Below are 19,931 nucleotides of genomic sequence, written 5' to 3'. Positions count from 1 at the left end.
TTTACAAAATATATTATCAAAATCTGTCACTCTCGAGTTCTTTTTTTCTTTATTTTTTTGCTATGCACAACACAATTCCTCTCTTTTTTAAACTACAAAATCAAATTAGGTTAAATATATATTTTTTTTATCATCGTTATTTTTCTTTAGAAATTTCAAATTACAATTCATAAAATTTAGTTATTTATTTCTTATTCTTTCGTTAGAGTTACATCCCCACGGCACCACGAAATATTTAAACTATATGATTATGAGCCCTTGAGGGTCTCTCATTTTATTTGGGATCATATACATATTTATATATCCTTTAATATGGCCTCTGACCAACAATATTGCCTCTAGGGTCATAGTTGCAAACAATAAATGCACCACCTTTATTTTTGCACTTCACTTTTGCACATCCAAGTCTCATTGAATTCTTCCAAACCACTTGAGTATAATGGCCACACACCTTGCCGCTGGCGCATGAGTTGCTGTTATAGTTGTAGTATTGCTTCTCATCTACCCAAAGTTTGACTGCATTGATGCCACTCAAGTCAGGGCTACCCCATGCAATATTCTCCCCGTATGGTCCATTTGAATGCACCAACCTACAATCATTCATCCGTTTGTTGGCGTAATATCTGGAATAGTTTGCCACCTTCTCGTCCCATTTGATAGGTCCAACCCCAACTGCGGCACGAGCATGATTGTGGCTATTGACGTAGTCTTGGGGCGAGTCTTGAGCGAGAGAAGAGGGAAGCATGGTGAAGCAGCTCAAGACACAAAAGAGAATGCAGGAGAGGTTGAGAAGATCCATTGTTGTTTTGATTTTGGAATAATGGAGTTGGAAAATAATTATGAGAAGTATTGGGTGAGAGAAATGGGATGTGATCTATATATCTATGTTATTTATAAAATGCTTTGTAGAAAAAACTTATGTGACGAAGAATGCATGAGATTGGCTTAATTAATTAGTGCGTAGATTGTTCAAAAGCAGAAGATACACGCAACTAAAATTAAATTTATAAGAAGAACGACGACTATTTCTTTTTTACTTTAGTTTGTAGTAACTTCTTAATGCCATTGAGAATTAATAAATGATATATTAAATTTAATAAGATCAATTTGATGTAACATTGATATATAATTGATGTACTATAATATATATATATGTGGACTAGGACTATGTCAAATATTTTGGAAGTTTAAAGTAGCCAAAAGGGAGCATATACAATTCATAATAATATATAAGCAAAATCTTATATAAAAGGCCCGAAGTTTAAATCTAATCTCTCACACGCATTTACGAAAATATCAAAATTTAACAATATTTTAGATTATTGAAGTGAGTTTGGTTTAGTGATATTGATATGTTATATTTCTAAAGGTTGGAGGTTTTTTAGTTTGGGAAAGTTAGGACTTAACCAATGAATGTGTATGAAACGATTGCCAAAGCCTAAGCAACCATCTTGAGGTCGCATTTTCTAATTATTAGGGATAATTCATTCATATATATGGGACATTTTCTTAATTTTATTTATTTATACTAATTATTTTAAAGTAAAATCAAATGCATTTATCTTAAGATGTAATTATTGACATTATTTAGTGAGTTAGGTTGGATTTACATCCATTGATTTTATGATTTTTTCTATCTTTAAAGCCTGCTTCAAATATTAAAATTCAACTATGTGTGTGTGTGTGATCATTAAAAAAATAAACGTATGTTGTGAATGTGATCTATGACCAATATCAATTAGTAAATTAAGTCTCCAATTATATATTATCATTTTTAATTAACTAGCAATGTATTGATAATAAAAACATAAATATAACAACAAATATAAAATATTAATTTTTGAACCAAATAAGATTCTTAAGTCAAGTTTTCTTGCCAATTACTTATTTAATTTAGTGCAAAATGGGTTGATGGCTTAAGTTTACAAACACAACACACACACACACAAGTAGATTTGAGAGATGAGATATTAATTTTTTTTTTTAAAAAATTGAATTCATTAACATTTACAATTACAGCCTAAACATATTCAAACACTGAAAATTTAATTTAGGTGAAAGAAAAATCAATGCAACCACCAAGTGGAAAAAAAAAAAGGACATGAAGTATATTTAATTTGCTATTCCCTTACAATTCCTTAAATAGATTAGTAATAATTAAGTAGGGGCAATGCATGTGAACATGTTCAACGTTTGAATTTAAAGTTTTAAAACAGAAATATACTAATTAATTTTCTAAAGAAAATAAAATACACAATACAATTTTTATTTTATTTTTTAAATTGCTAATGTAATAAAAAAACACACAATCAATTAAATTGTATAAAGCTATATAATTATAAACATTATAAATTTCAACTGTAATTATAATTAATAAAATTTGATGTCATAATTAAGAAAAATAAAATATTCATATAAAAATAAGGGGAATTTTAAAAAATAACATAATTTCATTTGTCATTATAAAATAAAATATACATATAAAAATAACATAATTTTATTTGACATCGTTTTGCTAGGATTTTGCCACTTTTGTATGGTGAGATCAGAAGTACTATAGTGTTTTTGACAGAAGAACAAATCTCTATGTGATTCTACAGATTATGAAACAAGAAAATATAATCATCAGGTCATTGTGACTTTGTGGGAATCGTGGCTCCTAAAGGTGTTTGATTCATTCTTGACATATTTTTGACCTATGGAGAGTGCCTAACGTATCTTTCACTAAAGAACAGATTAATCCTTAGGAGGATCCCTAAAGTTATTTAATTGAGGTTATTCTCACATATATTCAGAGAGAACCTAAGTTTATCAAGTGAATATAAGTATTCATTTGAAGAAAAAAATAAAGAGATGATGATGATGATCGACAACAACAATAAAAGCTAACTGTGGTAAGAGGGGAGTCTCAAGCTTAGACTCTTTCACTAATATACACATATAGGAGCTGGAATGTAAGTTCTATGTAAAACCTTCAAAAGCATACAAATATATCTATTATTTATGTTTGAATATCTCTATAAGACTTATTCTATTGATCACATAATATCAAATATGGCCTCCATATATTTATATATATATAACATTATATAGATCACATAATATGACCCTCCTTATTTTCATTATATGTGTGTGTATATGTATATTGTTAACGTTCATATGGACAAGAACATTAGATCCTACATGTTGATGATTTGAGTTATCAATATTGATCTTATTTTCGCTGGATAATTAAACCGTACATATCTTAATATGGCCTTTGGCCTACGAAATTGCCTGGAGGATCGTAGTTGCAAGTGATGAATGTGCCACCATTATTTGTGCATATCACTTTGGCACATCCAATTCTCACTGAATTCCTCCACACTACTTGAGTGTAATGACCACACACCCTGCTAGCCGCACACGTATTGGAGCCATAATCGTAGAACTCCTTCTCATTCACCCACATTTCAACTGCAGCCGTGCCTGATAAGTCTGGCATGCCCCATGCAATATTCTCCCCGTAAGGTCCACCAGAGTGCACTAGGCTACAATCATTGATGCGTTGGTTTGCATACTGTAGAGCAAAACTCGCTACTGTTTCGTCCCATTGAACTGGCTCAACCCCGTCTTGGGCACGAGCTGTGTTGTGGGCATCGAGGAAGTCTTGAGGCGAGTCTTGAGCAAGAGAAGATGGAAGCATGAAAAATGTCAAGACACAAAAGAGAGAAAGGGAGAGGGAGAGCTTGAGAACATCCATATTACTTGGTTTTGTAATTGGAGTTGTGATATATAAAATGTTGAGAAGTTTTGGTGTGGAGAAAGTTAATGAGACGATGTGTGATATATAGGCATGAACTTGCGGAATATTATGTGAAGAGAAGGAGTCTTTCTTTCTTTATAATATTTGTTTTTAGTATTGTAAAAATGTTCAAAAGGCAGAGCATACACGCAACTAAATTAAATACTAAATTCCTTTACTAGATAATATATGTTTATGTCACCCTACTTAATCGTTATATTAATCGTATTAATCCTTCGTGAACATTATATAATTAATGAGACAAAAAAAAAAAGTTTTGATGGCACTAACAAAAAGTCATGTTTGCTTAACAAGTTTTTTCAATTGTTAGTTGAGTTATATTTATATTAATATTGACAGTTATATTAGATCCATAAAATTAAGGTGTTAAAGTAAATGCCTCAATTGTATTTTTAATATAAAAACAATAGCAATTTATGTAATAAAATAAAGATTAGTAGAGAGGTGAAATATATAAATATTCAAATTTGAAAAAAAAAACTTCTAGGTACGTCTTTTACGTTTTTAATTAAGCAAGAGTACTTTGTCAAAACTTTGACTTAGCTTCCAAGATTGTTCATTAACATATACTTTGGTTATGTTTAAGATTGATTAGAAATTTAAACAAATATGATTCAACCAAGATTGGATTCAGTTCAAGAATTAATTGTGAATCTAAAATTATACTATTTTGATATGCGGCATGTTAAAGAATCTCTTACGTTAAAAAAAGTCAAAGAGAGACCTCACGATGTTTATAAAATATATGAACTACTCTTAAATTTTGAGATAGAAAATCTCACGTTTATCTATTATAATATCAAAACTTATAAAGCATAAATCACAATTCAATATAAAAAGGATTGAGATTCCATTCATGTATTATTATGATAACCTGAAAAGATAATATATTAAGGAGAATTGATCTAAAATAATTGGAATCCGACTTAAAGAATAATGAACTCAAATACGTACCATCTTAAAAAGTATTTTAATTAGTTGATAATTTGCAAAATTCGATCTGTATCAAATTTCAATCAGGTTTGAATATAAAATGTATATTTTGCAATCACCAAATTAAAAATGTTTATATTTATTGTTTTAATATTGAAACTTTCAATCATTTCCTAATGACTTTTCCATAATCTTTGTTGAAATTATTATCATTTTTTTCCTCCTTTCTCTAACTTTATTTTTCCTTTGAATGAGCTGCAGCTGCCTAATTTTTTTCCCTATTTTTCTTTACATTGTTTTGTTTTGATATAGATCTTCCGATATGATATTGGTAGATATAATAACATTGTTTTGAGATACATTAAATTTGATTGATATATTTGGAGAAAGAGAAAAATGGTGGAGGGTAGAAAAATAAAGAGAGGAAAGAAGAAGAGAAGGAAAAAAAAGAAGATGAATAAAGCCCTACATATTGATATCATCTTATTTTGGCTAGATAATTAAACCCTACATATCTCAATATGGCCTTTGGTATAAGAAATTGCCAGGGGGTTCATAGTTGCAAATGATGAATGTGCCACCAATATTATCTGTGCATCTCACTTTGGCACATCCTATTCTGACTGACTTCCTCCACACTACTTGAGTGTAATGACCACACAACTCGCCAGCCGCACATGTATTGGTCTCATAATTGTAGAATGGCTTCTCATCCACCCACAACTGAACTGCATCTTTGGCTGATAAGTCTGGGCTGCCCCATGCAATATTCTCCCCGTAAGGTCCGCCAGAGTTCACTAGCCTACAGTCGTTGAAGCGTCGGTTCGCATATTGTTGAGCAAAACTCGCTACTGTTTTGTCCCACTCAATCGGCCCAACGCCAACTTGTGCACGAGCTACGTTGTGGACACCGACGAAGTCTTGAGGTGAGTCTTGAGCAAGAGAAGATGGAAAATCATGACAAATTAGGTCAAGACACAAAAGAGGGTGAGGGAATTAAAGGGAGAGCTTGAGAACATATCCATATTATTTGGTTTTGTCGAGAGTTATGATATACAAAATGTTGAGAAGTTTTGGTGTGGAGATCATCAAATCAAAACGAGATGTGTGATTTATAGGCAAAAAGTATACACTCAACTAAGTTAAATGTTATATTTTTTTACTAGATAATATGTTTCTGTTACTATATTCTACCATTATATTAAAAGTATTCATGAACATGATATAACTAATGAGAAAAAAAGTGTAATATATAGACAGTTTGATATGTATGTAGTAATAAAAAGTGTTGCCTAAAAAGTCTTTTTTTCAGTTGGGATAGACTCTACTATATTCAAATGAGGCTTGTACCATTATTCATGAGTAAAAACAATAAAAAATGTGAGTGTTCATGACATTTAAAAACCGTCAAGAACTATTCTTTATCTTATATATATGAAAAAACTGTAAAAAATTGTTTTCTAGTTTTAAAAAACATCAAGAACGTGAGTGTTTATGACCTCTAAAAAAACGTAAAAAATGTACTTAAACTTTGTTTAGAAACTTTTTTTAACTGTAATTGAGTGGTACTAGTTTTAATTGTAAGTCTAATTTAGTTATGAAGAAACACACACTTTGATGCCAAAAGAGATATGGCATAAAACCTTACTTTCTAACAGAGAGAACACACCCCATCTTGGCTTTTTAGTATCAATGTTATAATCTAAGATGAAGTTGGAAAGAGTTACCTGTCCCGCGACTGGGAGGGCCACCGCATTGAGGAAGTTGGATGAACCTTCCAACCACACTAGAGGAGGTTGATCCTCCAAATGGTAAAGTAGCCATAAAATCTTGATCTGCCATCGCCATATTTCCCAACTTCATGAATCCTACTTCATCACAAGGCACAATTAATAACCATAGAAAAATTGAGGCCAAAATCATAATCAGAACAAGAGAAATTAAAGCTGGAAGATCATTTTGGTATCATGTTAATTAATTATTATATCTACTAATATATTAAATTTGATTGATATATATGGAGAAGAGGATTAAGAAACGAAGAGAGGAAAGAAGGAGATGAGGAAAAAAAGAAGGATAGAGGTGTGGGCCGCGAGAACGGTGAATGGGTGGCGGAGAATGCTGCTAAGAACGGAGAAGAAATGTTCATACAAGAAACTAAATTTTTAACATTTTTTTAGATTGAATAATGATGTGAGTGGCGAATTGATATTTTTATTATATTCTACAAAAGTATATAATGCACGCACGAAAAAATATAAAAGCAAAATGCTACTAATATAAATAAGAGAAATTGTCGAAAATCAGACTCTATCAATAATAGACATTAATAGACACTGATATGCGAAATCAGTGACATTGATAGACATTTAAGCAATGATAGAAAGTTATTCTATTATTTGATAGAATCCAAAATTTTGTTATAGTATGTAAATATTTTAGTTTATTTTGTTATATTTGAAAATGTTTCTATGAATAATATACATATTTACTTTTTCTTTCTTTATGATTTTTTTTGTTTTATTTTCTGCCGCTAGAAATATCTATTGAAATCAATATCTTCGTTAAAATTTTCATAAAACAGATATCGTAATTATAATTTTTTCTAATTTATATATGTGTATATATAATTTTAAGGAATATTTTTAAGGGATAGTCGCAAATTTAGTAATTAAATTCAAAATAATTAAGTATATAATAACATTTTTTAAAAATTACAAATATAGCAAAATTTGTCAAATTCTATCAATGATATGAGTATATCATCAATAGATCATGTTGCAAATATTGATCTATCACCGATAGTTTTGCTATATTTTCAAAAAAAATTTAAATGTTGTTATATCCTTAATTATTATTGCTAAAATGATCATCAATTACAATTACCCTATTTTTAAAAGTAGCAAAAATAAATTAAAATATTTACAAATTATACCAAAATTTTAGATTCTATTACTAATAGTCTTCTATCACTATAAACAGATTTAAATAACAGATCTCTCGATCGTATTAATAACTATCAATGGTATAGTTGAATTAAACTTTCGTCTGCATACATTAATTATTTAAGTGTACATGGCAACTAAATATAAACACAATTCATTGAACTATATGACTCTTGTGGTGTAACCATTTGAAACACATCATTTTCAAGCCCCACTGATATTCGGTACCACAAGAAAATTCAAAGGGAAATGCACTTCACCATGACCATGACCATAACCCGCAACCTCGCCTAGTTATTCTCTCACACGCACTGTCCAAAGTTCTCAACAAAAGTTAGAGTTTTATGGCTCGAAAGAACGATTAAAGTGTTAAGAATGTGTCAACTTAGTTGAAATATTTGGGTACATCCTATCGGTCCTAGTTGTAATTTTTGTGCAAGAAAAATAATAATGATAATAAATTTAAAATTACAAACCATATTAGGGAAAAAAAAAGGAAATTGATGTGAGTGTGTTCTTTTAATTGAATAAGTTTTGTGTTCATATTCAAAGTTGTCATGCATCATTTTTAATCATCCAATTTTTTTAATTCAACGTTTGAAAAATCTACAAATGTATAACTAGACTTGATGAATGGATTTTTTTATACGTGAAATCTTAATAAAGAGTGGTAAATAAACTATGATATTTTATTGTATTTATAAATATTATTTTCAACAATTTTTACATTTAAATCTTTCAACCTAGGTGATGATGCTTTTAATACCCATATTTATTCTCTTAACTTTTATACTTTGAGAAGTTCATTTTAATTACATAAAAATTTTAGGTTTCTCTCTCAAAGTAAGTTAGGCACGTTAATTCATATGATCTGCCAATCATATAAAAGAATGAAAAGTCAGAAAAATACAAGAGATCCCTTGAAATCAATTGAGTGATATATATATATATATATATATATATATATATTGCAAATATGTATATATATATTATATAGTTTCGTCCTAATTAAAGAGTTGGAAAACTTTGGTAACGTAGTCATTTCGTATAAGACAAGAAGTGGAAATAAGAGATGATAGAGAAGTTGTTCTAAATTATTAGCCAACTTACCAAGACTTGGGAGTCAAAGTCTTTCTCAATAATACACAAGAAAGGAAATGAAAAGCATATATATACAATGTAGTTTTTTAAAACTTAAATTGTTTAAAAATTTGTATACATTTACTTTATCAAGAGAAGAATGACATATGAGAAAACAAACGTAATTATTTTTTTTTTTGAAAAAGATACATGGATCAGTAGGTGCACTCGGATATCTCCACTAGGTGGACACCCTTTTAACACCATCATCACTTTTGCTTCATTAATATTAAGAAAGGAGTATAAGAAGCAAGGAAAGATAAAAGGAAAGGGCTAGAGAAAAAACCCAACAAACCCAAGAGTAATACAAAAGCATGAATGTTTAAAGCTATAGTAGTAGTGTTGTAGTCGGAGAAGAGTTTAGATCTGCTACTCCAATGTCCTGTGAGAGATTTAATGTCTTTCCATAATTCAGTCTCTTAGAATTTGTTGATCTCGATTCAAATGTTTATTCAGGAGAGATTATCGAAACTTTGTAAAAATAAAAAATAAAACAAAGTACTTATTCTCAAAATCAAATAGGTTAATTAAGCGTTTAATAATTACGAAATGAGGTCTAAATAATGAACGTTTTTTAAAAAAAGAAAAAACTATATATAAACTTTTTGAAGAAAAAGGAAAAGTTGTGTTCCTCATTTTACTAACACTTTAGCTTGCTTGGCTAATATGAATATAAATCAATCTTGTAACAACTCTAAGTCAAGTACTTTCTTGTGTTTCAACTGTTCATCAATCTGAATCACAACCCATATAATCTCACCATTTCTACACAAAATTTCACATTTCCATTCTTATAAATAGTAAGGGATTCCAATCCCATTTTCCCACAAAATTACTCCCCATTAATTTTCCAACTGATCTCAAAACAAAATGGCTCTCCTCATGAAGATGATCTCTCTCTCCCTCCTTTTTTTCTTGACTTCTTCCACTATATTATTCACCTCCTCTATCGCTCAAGACTTGCCTCAAAACTTCGTCGACGCCCACAACGCTGCTCGTGCCCAAGTTGGCGTCGGACCTGTCAGTTGGGATGAAACTGTAGCGAACTACGCACAACAATATGCCAACCAACACATCAATGACTGCCAAATGGTACACTCTAACGGGCCATATGGGGAGAATCTTGCTTGGAGCTCAGCTGATTTGTCAGGTACCAATGCAGTTCAAATGTGGGTGAATGAGAAACAGTTCTATGATTATGCCTCAAACTCGTGCGTCCGCAGTGAGTGTCGCCACTACACTCAGGTGGTGTGGAAAAACTCTGTAAAAATTGGATGCGCAAAAGTGGAATGCAATAACAATGGTGGCACCTTCATCACTTGCAACTATGATCCTAGTGGCAACTATGTAAACCAAAGGCCATACTAAGCGAGCATTTACGTACTAAAATTATGTTCGAGAGTCAATAAAACTAAAGAAGCTTAGTAGGCCTTGGGTCATTTTGTATGGCTTTTGTTTTTGTTTTACAATCTTGGGGCAATGAGCATATATAAGTTCATCTCTTATATATTTGCATGCTGAACTCCTAAGTCCTATGTACGTTTGTTGTTTGCTTCTATTCGTTCTGGTAAGTACCATTTGGTTTTTCAAACTAAATAGAGCAAAATTTTAAAAAAACTATTATGAAGTCTGAATCCTTTTGCTACCTTCTCTTTAACAACTTAAAAACGTTACAACCGAGTAGTTAGCTTCTCAAATTGAATTATAAGAAATCTACTAATTGTGAAGTTCATGATATCGTGATCTATTGTTTGAAGATGTCGAACATTTGCAATTTTAAACATCTGTAATTATGTGTGTATCTACTAATTTATCTACATTCCAAAAAGAAAAAACAAATGTCCCATAGTGTGTACGTAAGGTAATTGTATAAAGTATCAACCACCTTAATTTTGGAAGAGAGATTAGGAATTTATATTTTATCACCCCACAATACCATTTTTATCTCTTAATGTATTTTCATTCCAACAAAACAAACTCAATAAAATAGAACCACATGGTTTGATCTTCTTAATATATAAACAATATACCCTAAAGAACACACACATAAATGTCCTAAACGAACTCAACATACTAATTGTAATCCTTCAAACTAACCATCCTTTGGAAAAAAAACAAAGTCGCAAGTTAGATCTTAAGATGGCCAGCTGCGACGAACTTTCTTTTTGCATTTTGTGTTGTGGGATTATCCCTAATTATCATAGCTCCCCAATAACTCCCATGGTTGCAAAAAGCAGTCCCCAAGATTTCTTAGATGACCACAATGCCATCTGTGCCGAGTACGGTGTCGACCCGGTCACATGGAACAAAACTTTAGCCAAGTATTTGCTCAAAATTATGCCAAAACTAAGATCGCTACCTGCGAGATGGAGCACTCCATGGAACCTTATGGTGAAAACTTAACCGAAGCATTCGAAACAACAACCACAGAATTGACAGTGAATTATTGGGGCAGTGAGAAAAATATTTGTGACCACAGATCAAACAAGTGTGTTGAGGAACAGTGTGGAAAATTTTCCTTTCGTATATGGAACACAAAAATATTGTTTGATTTTTTCTATTAATAATTTCAATATAATTCCAAAATATTTTTCTTCTGGGTTGGATTATTTTTGTTTCATTTAACATTTTGGGACCTTTCAATGAATGTTAGGAGAGATAATAGCAATTACTGATAAATGTGGCAAAATTACTTATTTACTTTAAAAATCGTGGACAAAATAGATACTCTACACTAATCAAATTTAATTTGTTTTGCATTTAACGTGTCCACAGATTATTGACCCATCAAAGTTGATGTTGGGCACTTCGTTGGACGTGCTTCAGGTCCTAGAGTTACCTTAACCACATTTTAGAGTGGTTCCTAGATTATCTTGGGGATTACGTATATGTCAATAGGGTCGAGTTTTGGGTTCTCAAAGTTTCATAATTCCGAGACCAATCCCCTTTTGAGTGATGGACGTGCTCTAAGTTTTGGGATTTATAACCCTGTATTAAATCTTGTAAAAAAGATAGAATATCAATTTTCTTAAGATTTATAAGCACCTTCTTGAGAAAGATGAATATATCGACATATAAAGACTGAAGATAACTAACAACTAACCATTTTTGGAGTTTGAAACATTCTCAATATATATAAATAACTCTCATTTGAATCTGGGTGAATTATGAATGCTTGTCTATGTGGGTTAACGGGTAAGAACGATCTCAAGTATCTGATTCAATAAACATATCCTTTTAGGAACTCAACCACCAGATATGGAATTAGGAACCCTAATTTCACAAGATGAAATTAACTGTACTCATTCTGAAATAAAGTAAGCAAATGATTAGTTCTCTTAGCAGTGAATTTTTCAAAGACTTGAATAAAATAATTTCATTATGGTAAAGGAGCTGTATGACAAAGGAGTGAATCCTATTGTTCAAGAGCTATAAAAATTAAAATTCTAAAAGTACTTTCATCCTTAAACTTCAAGAACTTTAAGAATTTATTTCATGACGATTATTCATGGTGTGTTTGGTATATATATATAGATGGAACTATAATGAGAAATGTTGGAGTTGAAAATTTGAGAACAATGAACATTATTGTTTGAGATCAGCTATAGACCCACATGTGTGTTTGGAGACTTGATCGTGTACTATATTATATAACTATTGCATGTGGATATCAAGAAAATATATTAACCAAAAAGAAAGAGAAAGAGAAAGGACAATAAAATCTTATATATATATAGATCAATATAGATTATTAAAAATTATTACACATATATGATTGCACTAACATAACACAATACAACACCTTCTCCTCAACTCATGGCTTCTAGATGCCCAGTTTCAAAAGAAACTATATCATCATCATTTTAAACACCATTTTATTTTCAAGAACATAAGCACATATATATATATATATATATGAATTTAAACCTTATACTTATTAGAGAGGGAGGAAATACAACACTCTTTCTGGTTTGCCCCTAGGATTTTCAATGTAGTGTGTTAATTTATTTTCAAAATATATATAATACACTTATACTCGTCTGAAATTTGAGTAAAACTCTCATGAGTAAAAGTGTTCCATTTTAAAATGACTATAAATCGATAACTAGCTTTCAAAACGTAGAGTTGAAAGATATATTTTCCCCATTATTATTTTTATTATAACCATACCTAAGAATTAAACCATATGGTGGGTATGGCTAATAAGGCCGCTCTTCATCCCAATTACCAGGAGGATCATAATTGCAAGAAATAAACCACCAACCATTATTGCATTGAACTCTTGCACATCCAACTCTATAAGAGGTTTCCCAAACAACTTGAGTGTAATGAAGACACTCACCACCATCGCATGCATTTTTGCTATAACTATAATAAGGCTTTTCATCAACCCATAGCTTCACTGCAGCTGCTCCACTAAACCCATTGTTTCCCTTTGCAATATTTTCTCCATAAGGCCCATTTGAATGGATCAATTGGCAGTCACTTTTCCTTGAGTTTGCATATGTTTGAGCATAGGCTGCAAGTGTTGTGTTCCATACAATATTCCCAACTCCCACTGTTGATCTTGCTGAGTTGTGCCCATTGATGTAATCTTGAGCTGAGTTTTGGGCTTCACAACGTTTCAGTACAAGAACGACTACTGCAAGAAGAAAGAGTTGAAAAACACTCATGAGTTTGACAAAACACATTCTTTTTTTTGTTGTGTTATTGATTATCAAGCTTTGGATGAGGAAATTGAACTTGGTGTGTTGGGTCTATTAATAGATGCATATATGGTTAAGTTGAGTGCATTAGACGTAAAGGGATGCATGGTGCTATACAGATAACCAACCCTATATTGTCCCACTTTGAATATGGATATAAACCCTCATATCTTTTCTTTTATTTAATTTCACCATAACAACCTATTTCATTGGAGATATTTTCCCCCGATTAAACCATCTTCCTCATCTTACTAACACGAGATATTAATAGTATTTCCATCATATTGAATTTCATCTTAAAATCAAATGCACACAATAATCTACCTCTTGAAGATGTGGTATGTGTTCTTTTGTGTTTACCATTATTAATAATTCTTGGATTATCAGTTATTTTTCTTTCATTGGGCAGAATATTCAAAGAAAAGAGTTACTTAATTATATATATATTCAATTTGGGTAATAGGATTGTAAAGGTGGTAAAGTGAGTTATAAGTAGGCGTTTGCAAGAAAAGGGGTTTATAGGAAAAAAGGCAAATGGATACATTTGTCAACAAAAACATCCCCTCTAGACTTTGAGACACACTTTGCCTTCACCGTCAAATAAGCTATCAAAAGCAATAATTTTATGGTGAATTTGTGCGTTTACCAATACAAGTCCCCATGTGCTTTTTTTTTTTCCCTCAAAGAAGAAGAAATCATCTGGATTAATTTTCGTAAATAATGAACGTTTAATTTTTTTAGAATTTTTCGAGTTGACATTATTCTATTACGAGAGGGTAATTAAGGAATAATGTACTATCTTTCTTGAGTAATTTTTACATTATTATTGATTCATGTAACATACTTCTTTTCTATAAAGTATATTAATGATAGATTGATTGTATTAAACATGAACGATATGTAGTATATACATCAATAATAATGTTGTGTGTCCAATACTTAAATATGAAGTTGGTCAAACAAAGTTATTTGCATACATATACTTTAACGAAATAAATAGCTAAACAATATAGTTGTTTTTCGTCAAACATATCATTTGAGATTGATCAATTATTGAATTGAAAGTTTTGGTTTTATAATTATTGTTGAACAAGTTTAGCTTTGGAAAAAAATATATTTTGTCTAGAGATATTGTATTGGTCTGGATAGGTTTTCTTTTTTCTTTTTGTGTGTGTGTAAAGTAAAATAAAAAGGCAAAGCAAATAATAAAACAAAATAAAAGTTTTGGTTCCAAGTGTACCATTGCCACTTTGAGTGTAGGAAACTTAAATGTTTGAGCCTCCAAGCCAAAGTAGGAAAATAAAAAAACAAAGCTGAGGGTTGAAAAACCTTCTTGGGCTTGTAGAGAGACGACCTTGATATAGTGCTGAAAATGGGCAATCATATTACTCTTCAACTTGAGATTGTTCGTATATTCTACGTGTGTCTATTTGACCTTTTTATAGGTTTTGATCAGCACCTCTAGAGGGTGAAAACGAGTTTTCATTGATAGAATAAAGTCAAAACGGACAAACAATAGAGCTTAAATGCATCAATCAACAAAGATCATAACATGAAAATTATGAATTTGCACCTGGTAAGGGCCGAAGTAGCGCACTACCTATTGGAACAAGTAACATTTTTCTCTCCTTATACTAATACACTCTTGGTTTTTCCCCCTAGTTTTGTTTTACCTCTTTATCCAACATTTTGCTCTTGAAATTTTTTGATCCTCATTGTTACGAATTTTCTCTTTTTTAAAGTTGTGTTGTTCATGATCTTTTTGTCATTCTCCCCAAATTTTATTTATATCTCCGTAACTTTATTTTGGTATCTTCAATTTTTTGTTTATCTCTGTCTAAATTTCTCCTCTACTACTTCTAACATTTTTCATATCATTTTATTAGTACGTATAAGATCACTTTTAAAAGTATAAAGCTAAACATTGCAATGAATCCATAAAAATGACTTTTAACAAATCACGAGTGCTTTTCGATTGAGCTTTTGTTTTTCCTTTTGGAGCAAAGATGTGTTCTGGTGTTGTGGAAACTATGATTTGGTGACTGGCTTTGTGGATTTATTATATTCTTAATGAGTCTTCCTTTACTCAAGCTTCTATTGGAACGTTATTTAAAGTGATTTTAACAAGAGAAAAATAGATTTTTTGCACCGAAACATAGCTTAATGAATAATGTTTATCCTTCTTTTACTTCTTTCATACAAAATCATATGTCCTTGGGTAAATAAATAATACATATACAATGAATAATGTTTATCCTTCTGGTAGTAATTACAAAATCAAATAATCCATTTATATGGAAATAAGAACATTTAAATGCCAAATTGATCATCTAATAAGGTAGCTCGCCAACAACATTACCAGCCGGACTATAATTGCATGAGACCAAAGACCAATTGTTTTTGCACTTGATATTGGCACACCCTATTAAGAAACTGTTCTTCCACACCAACTGGGTGTAATGGCGACACTCGCCCCCGACGCATTTGTTGGAATTATGGTCATAGTATTTCTTCTCGTCCGCCCATGCCTTCACTGCAGCTGCTGCTGTCAACAAACCATCTAGCGTTGCTAGGTTCTCACCATAAGAGCCATTGGAGTGCACCATCTCACACGTTGAAATCTTTGAATCGAGATAATTTTGCGCATACTTTGCAAGTTCTTCATCCCAAAAGACTGGATCGGCCCCAACCTCAGCTCGAACTGCATTGTGGGCATCAACGTAGTTTTGCGGGGTATTATGAGCAACGATCATGGGGATTGTTAAAGTTAGCATGATCAAGCAAATGGATGAGGGAAAATTGGAGAGTGCCATGTTTGACATGTTGAAAGGAAGTGATAGATAAATGAAGAAGAAGGTGTGATTTGGATTGAGGTTAGGTTGGATGATATACATGTGGTGAAGGTCTTGTTATTTATAGAGGGAATGAATGGTTTGTGTTAATGGTTGACAATCATTTGAAGTACTAAAAAGAGGAAAATCATGTGGAGAACCTTATTTGCCTAGAATTCTAACCATTGGCTCTCTTTGTTAGTTGTTTGATCTCTACTTTTGCTATCATTTTTGTTGTTATCATTTTTCATTTTTGATGGAAGAGAGAACGAGGGATTTGATCAATAAACATTCCTTTTCTTTTTCATTAATTTGTTACTGACATTTTATTGGTCTGTGTGTTTAACGTTAAGATTTGAGATAAAGATAAGTTCAAAAATTAAAAATTAGTATAAGGTAGGATTGATAACGTTACTTAGATATCTAACAAAAAGTCATCTGATATAGATTATTAAGGCATTATGGATCACTGTGGTTTATTACGTTCTTGAGATTTTTATTCCGTTCATCTACGGTTGATTGGGTACGTGAGCAAGCAATGGTTTTTTCAATGAGCAAATAATGAAAAACATTTGATTCTAGACAAACGTTTTTAACAGCACATTGATCAATATATTAACTGACATCAAAGGTAACGTCATTATTTTTTTTTTGTTGAAAAATATACATTGAGTCAGTAGGTGCATGGGGACATCTCCTTAGTGTCACAATCGTAGCGTTTCAACCTCGAGACGGACGATTGTGCGGCACTTGTTCTAACTCACGAACAAGTCAGCCGATCAAAATCCAAGAGTTGTGGATAACGTCGATGTATGTCGTAACCTTCGTTGGCGTTTTAGGGAAATTTTATTTATAAAACGCGGGAAGGAAAGAAATACATTGAAATAGACGTTACAGTAAGCATTAAAGACTGTCAATTGCAAGGAAAAAGGGTTGCTTGCAAAGAGTACAACTAATGTTTGGGCGGGGATTCAACTGGTATGTCTCCCCTATAGTACATTTTGAACATTTTCTTCTCTTGAAAATGTCGAAACGTCACACTCAAGCTTTATGACCTAGAATGGAAAGCAAACACCTAAACTAATTATGCAAAGTAATAATGGGATAAACTGAGGGTAATCGGAGCATATAACCAAAGGTAAACACACTTTGGAAAAATATGTCTGTGACACTTAGCACCTTCATCATTTCCGCTTCATTAATAATATGAAAAGTCATAATAGGAAGCAAGGAATACAAAAAATGCTAGGGAAAAGCCTTTGTGACCCGAAACCTCGAAGCCCGGATGAAAAGCATTAAAATACATTGAGATTTGAAGTAATGCTACTAGTAGAGTAGTTTCTGAACATGGGAGAGCGACTAGTCCATAATCCAGTGAGGGCTTGTATATCTTCCCATAAAGCTAACATAGATTTTTCTTTCCCATTAAAAATTCTCTTGTTTCTTTCTAACCAAATAAACTAGAGGGTGACGACCGTCATGTTTAAGTGGATAACCTGTTTTTTCGACTTTGGTCTATTTTTATAAATGTGTTTGCATAAGAGAGCAGTGTTATCAAAGTTGTACTGATGATTTAGAAGAGCTCCAACCTTTTCCCAAATGTCTTTGCTGTAAAGGCAACTATAGAAAAGGTACGTCGTTATTAAACGAGTATAATTTCAATTTCAAACTAATATTAAATATGACTGACTTTGAACATAACTTTAATAACATGTTTTTTAATATTGACCCTTCATCCATTTCGTGCTCCTATAGCAGTATTTTTTAGAAAAGGATACATAGGATTAGAGGGTGCACTTGAATATCTCTATTAGAATGTAGACACCTTTTTAGCATTCTCATCATCTCACAAAATCATATTCATTAAAGGCATAAGAGTACATAAAAGTTTAGGACTTAAATATCCTATTGATTACCGAAAGCATGAATATTTGATAGTTATATATGTTAATTACAAGGCAATTTTGTACTAATGGCTACTATTACCTATTTTCAAATTTTGGCTTTGATTTAAAGAACATACTCATCAAAAGAGTTACCAATTGGAAATCTAATACCCCGTGAGATAACCATGCTTTTTTTTTATGGTTACACATATAACAATTAGATTCAAATTAAAAAATTAGCATATGAACAATAACATTTTAAAGAAATTGTAAGTATAGTAAAACCTGTCAAAGTCTATCAATAATAAAAATTAATCACTAACACCATGTTAAAAATATTGGTCTATCACCCTATATATTATATGAGTTTGTCGATAGATTTTGTTATATTTGTATTTCTTTTAAATGTTGCTATATATACACTTAATTATTATTTCTAAAATTGCTATCAATATTTCTTTTTCTTTTTCTTTTCTAGACGTATATACATGATACTCACTGCTCGTTTGTAAGTTTTTCACCTTTCTTAAAAACACACATTTTGTTTGAAATAAAATATAAAATCAAATAAATAAATCTAAGTGTTCAAAAGTATTTTTGCCCCACATTTTCCTTTATGCTTTCTAGAACATGTTTAGAAGTTAAGTAATATAAAGCAAAAAACTATACATATATACAAGGAATAATGTTTGACATAATGGTTTAAATGAAGTCCAAATGGATATAAAGCTTTCTGCTAAAAAAAATCATTACATTATAATCTTCCTTTCATATTATAAGTAAATGAAATGAATAATATTATTTGATCATCACCTAATAAGGTCGCTCACCTACAACATTCCCAGAAGGACTATAGTTGCATGAGACTAAAGACCAATTGTTCTTGCATTTAACAGTAGCACAACCCACCAAAAAACTATTCTTCCACACCAACTGTCTATAATGTCGGCACTCGCCTCCCTCACATTTGTTCGAGTTATGGTTATAGTACTTCTTCTCGGCTGCCCATGTGTTCACTGAAGCTGCTGCGGTTAACACGGGGTTCGCTGTTGCCAAGTTCTCACCATAAGGGCCAACAAAGTGCACCATTTCACAAGTTTTAATCTTCGACGTGATATAATTTTTAGCGTAAGCTTCAAGTTCTTCGTCCCAAAAGAGGGGTTCAGCCCCGACCTTGGCTCGCACTGCATTGTGCGCGTCAAAGAAGTCTTGAGGGCTGTTTTGAGCAATGACGATTGGGGTTAGGGCTAGTGCAACGATGCAAAGGGCAGAGAGAGTGGTGGCGAGTGCCATTTTCGACATCTTCCTTAAGGGTTTGATGGAAGAAAGGAAGACGAATGTGAAAGGCACAAGGTGAGGATGGAGTACATTGTTTGGTGAAGGGTTATTTGTAGGGAGAATGAATGGTTTTGAGTTAATTATGGTTGGATACAAATCAAGTGTAGTGGTCTGATATGCAGCATGAAAATCTAAGAATGGATGACCTTAATTTAGTTAATCTATTCTCCAAGTTTTTTTCTTCATCTGCTCTTGAAGTTTTTCTCTCTTTAGTTCAACTGGAGAAGGGGGAATTAAATTATTTTCAAACATACAAAATTAATTGCAAGTATATATTCGAGTGAAAATTTTAACAAAAAATATGAGTTTATGAAAATTTGTAGAAAGCAAAAACAGAATTTGATTAT

The 19,931-nt window shown here is 31.6% G+C and overlaps 7 protein-coding genes across 7 annotated transcripts; 1 reads left to right on the top strand and 6 right to left on the bottom strand.

Annotated features, from left to right (window-relative positions):
- Nucleotides 1–160: 160 nt before the first annotated feature.
- LOC101213016 (pathogenesis-related protein 1) lies at nt 161–885 on the bottom strand. The gene has a single exon (XM_004136881.3). The coding sequence runs from the start codon at nt 797–799 to the stop codon at nt 308–310; it is 492 nt and encodes a 163-aa protein (XP_004136929.2). The 5' UTR covers nt 800–885; the 3' UTR covers nt 161–307.
- Nucleotides 886–2,980: 2,095 nt separating this feature from the next.
- On the bottom strand, nt 2,981–3,851 carry LOC101212539 (basic form of pathogenesis-related protein 1). The gene has a single exon (XM_011660559.2). It carries the CDS (start codon nt 3,740–3,742, stop codon nt 3,248–3,250), a length of 495 nt encoding a protein of 164 aa, XP_011658861.1. The 5' UTR covers nt 3,743–3,851; the 3' UTR covers nt 2,981–3,247.
- A 1,206-nt stretch (nt 3,852–5,057) lies between these two features.
- On the bottom strand, nt 5,058–6,936 carry LOC101211732 (pathogenesis-related protein 1). The gene is made up of 2 exons (XM_011660558.2): nt 6,466–6,936; nt 5,058–5,670 (listed from the first exon to the last, which is right to left on the bottom strand). Exons 1-2 carry the CDS (start codon nt 6,659–6,661, stop codon nt 5,255–5,257), a joined length of 612 nt encoding a protein of 203 aa, XP_011658860.1. The 5' UTR covers nt 6,662–6,936; the 3' UTR covers nt 5,058–5,254.
- A 2,663-nt stretch (nt 6,937–9,599) lies between these two features.
- LOC101211811 (pathogenesis-related protein 1) lies at nt 9,600–10,457 on the top strand. Its single transcript, XM_004136876.3, has one exon. The coding sequence runs from the start codon at nt 9,694–9,696 to the stop codon at nt 10,189–10,191; it is 498 nt and encodes a 165-aa protein (XP_004136924.2). The 5' UTR covers nt 9,600–9,693; the 3' UTR covers nt 10,192–10,457.
- A 2,068-nt stretch (nt 10,458–12,525) lies between these two features.
- Nucleotides 12,526–13,542, bottom strand: LOC101211573 (pathogenesis-related leaf protein 6). Its single transcript, XM_004136875.3, has one exon. The coding sequence runs from the start codon at nt 13,512–13,514 to the stop codon at nt 13,023–13,025; it is 492 nt and encodes a 163-aa protein (XP_004136923.2). The 5' UTR covers nt 13,515–13,542; the 3' UTR covers nt 12,526–13,022.
- A 2,177-nt stretch (nt 13,543–15,719) lies between these two features.
- Nucleotides 15,720–16,489, bottom strand: LOC101211487 (basic form of pathogenesis-related protein 1). Its single transcript, XM_004137034.3, has one exon. It carries the CDS (start codon nt 16,421–16,423, stop codon nt 15,860–15,862), a length of 564 nt encoding a protein of 187 aa, XP_004137082.3. The 5' UTR covers nt 16,424–16,489; the 3' UTR covers nt 15,720–15,859.
- A 2,570-nt stretch (nt 16,490–19,059) lies between these two features.
- Nucleotides 19,060–19,539, bottom strand: LOC101211237 (basic form of pathogenesis-related protein 1). Its single transcript, XM_004137033.1, has one exon. It carries the CDS (start codon nt 19,537–19,539, stop codon nt 19,060–19,062), a length of 480 nt encoding a protein of 159 aa, XP_004137081.1.
- Between the last annotated feature and the right edge of the window lie 392 nt (nt 19,540–19,931).

The sequence above is a fragment of the Cucumis sativus genome, chromosome 7, assembly GCF_000004075.3.
Source record: "Cucumis sativus cultivar 9930 chromosome 7, Cucumber_9930_V3, whole genome shotgun sequence".
Classification (NCBI taxonomy): domain Eukaryota; kingdom Viridiplantae; phylum Streptophyta; class Magnoliopsida; order Cucurbitales; family Cucurbitaceae; genus Cucumis; species Cucumis sativus.
This window is presented reverse-complemented; position numbering and strand designations above follow the sequence as displayed.

Coding starts and splice junctions, on each gene's coding strand:
- LOC101211487 (XM_004137034.3), bottom strand. CDS start 16,423: ATGTATATCATCCAACCTAACCTCAATCCAAATCACACCTTCTTCTTC.
- LOC101211573 (XM_004136875.3), bottom strand. CDS start 13,514: ATGTGTTTTGTCAAACTCATGAGTGTTTTTCAACTCTTTCTTCTTGCA.
- LOC101211237 (XM_004137033.1), bottom strand. CDS start 19,539: ATGGCACTCGCCACCACTCTCTCTGCCCTTTGCATCGTTGCACTAGCC.
- LOC101211732 (XM_011660558.2), bottom strand. CDS start 6,661: ATGATTTTGGCCTCAATTTTTCTATGGTTATTAATTGTGCCTTGTGAT. Junction 5,671..6,465: donor CCCTCCCAGTCGCGGGACAG/GTAACTCTTTCC, acceptor CTCTTGCTCAAG/ACTCACCTCAAGACTTCGTC.
- LOC101212539 (XM_011660559.2), bottom strand. CDS start 3,742: ATGGATGTTCTCAAGCTCTCCCTCTCCCTTTCTCTCTTTTGTGTCTTG.
- LOC101211811 (XM_004136876.3), top strand. CDS start 9,694: ATGGCTCTCCTCATGAAGATGATCTCTCTCTCCCTCCTTTTTTTCTTG.
- LOC101213016 (XM_004136881.3), bottom strand. CDS start 799: ATGGATCTTCTCAACCTCTCCTGCATTCTCTTTTGTGTCTTGAGCTGC.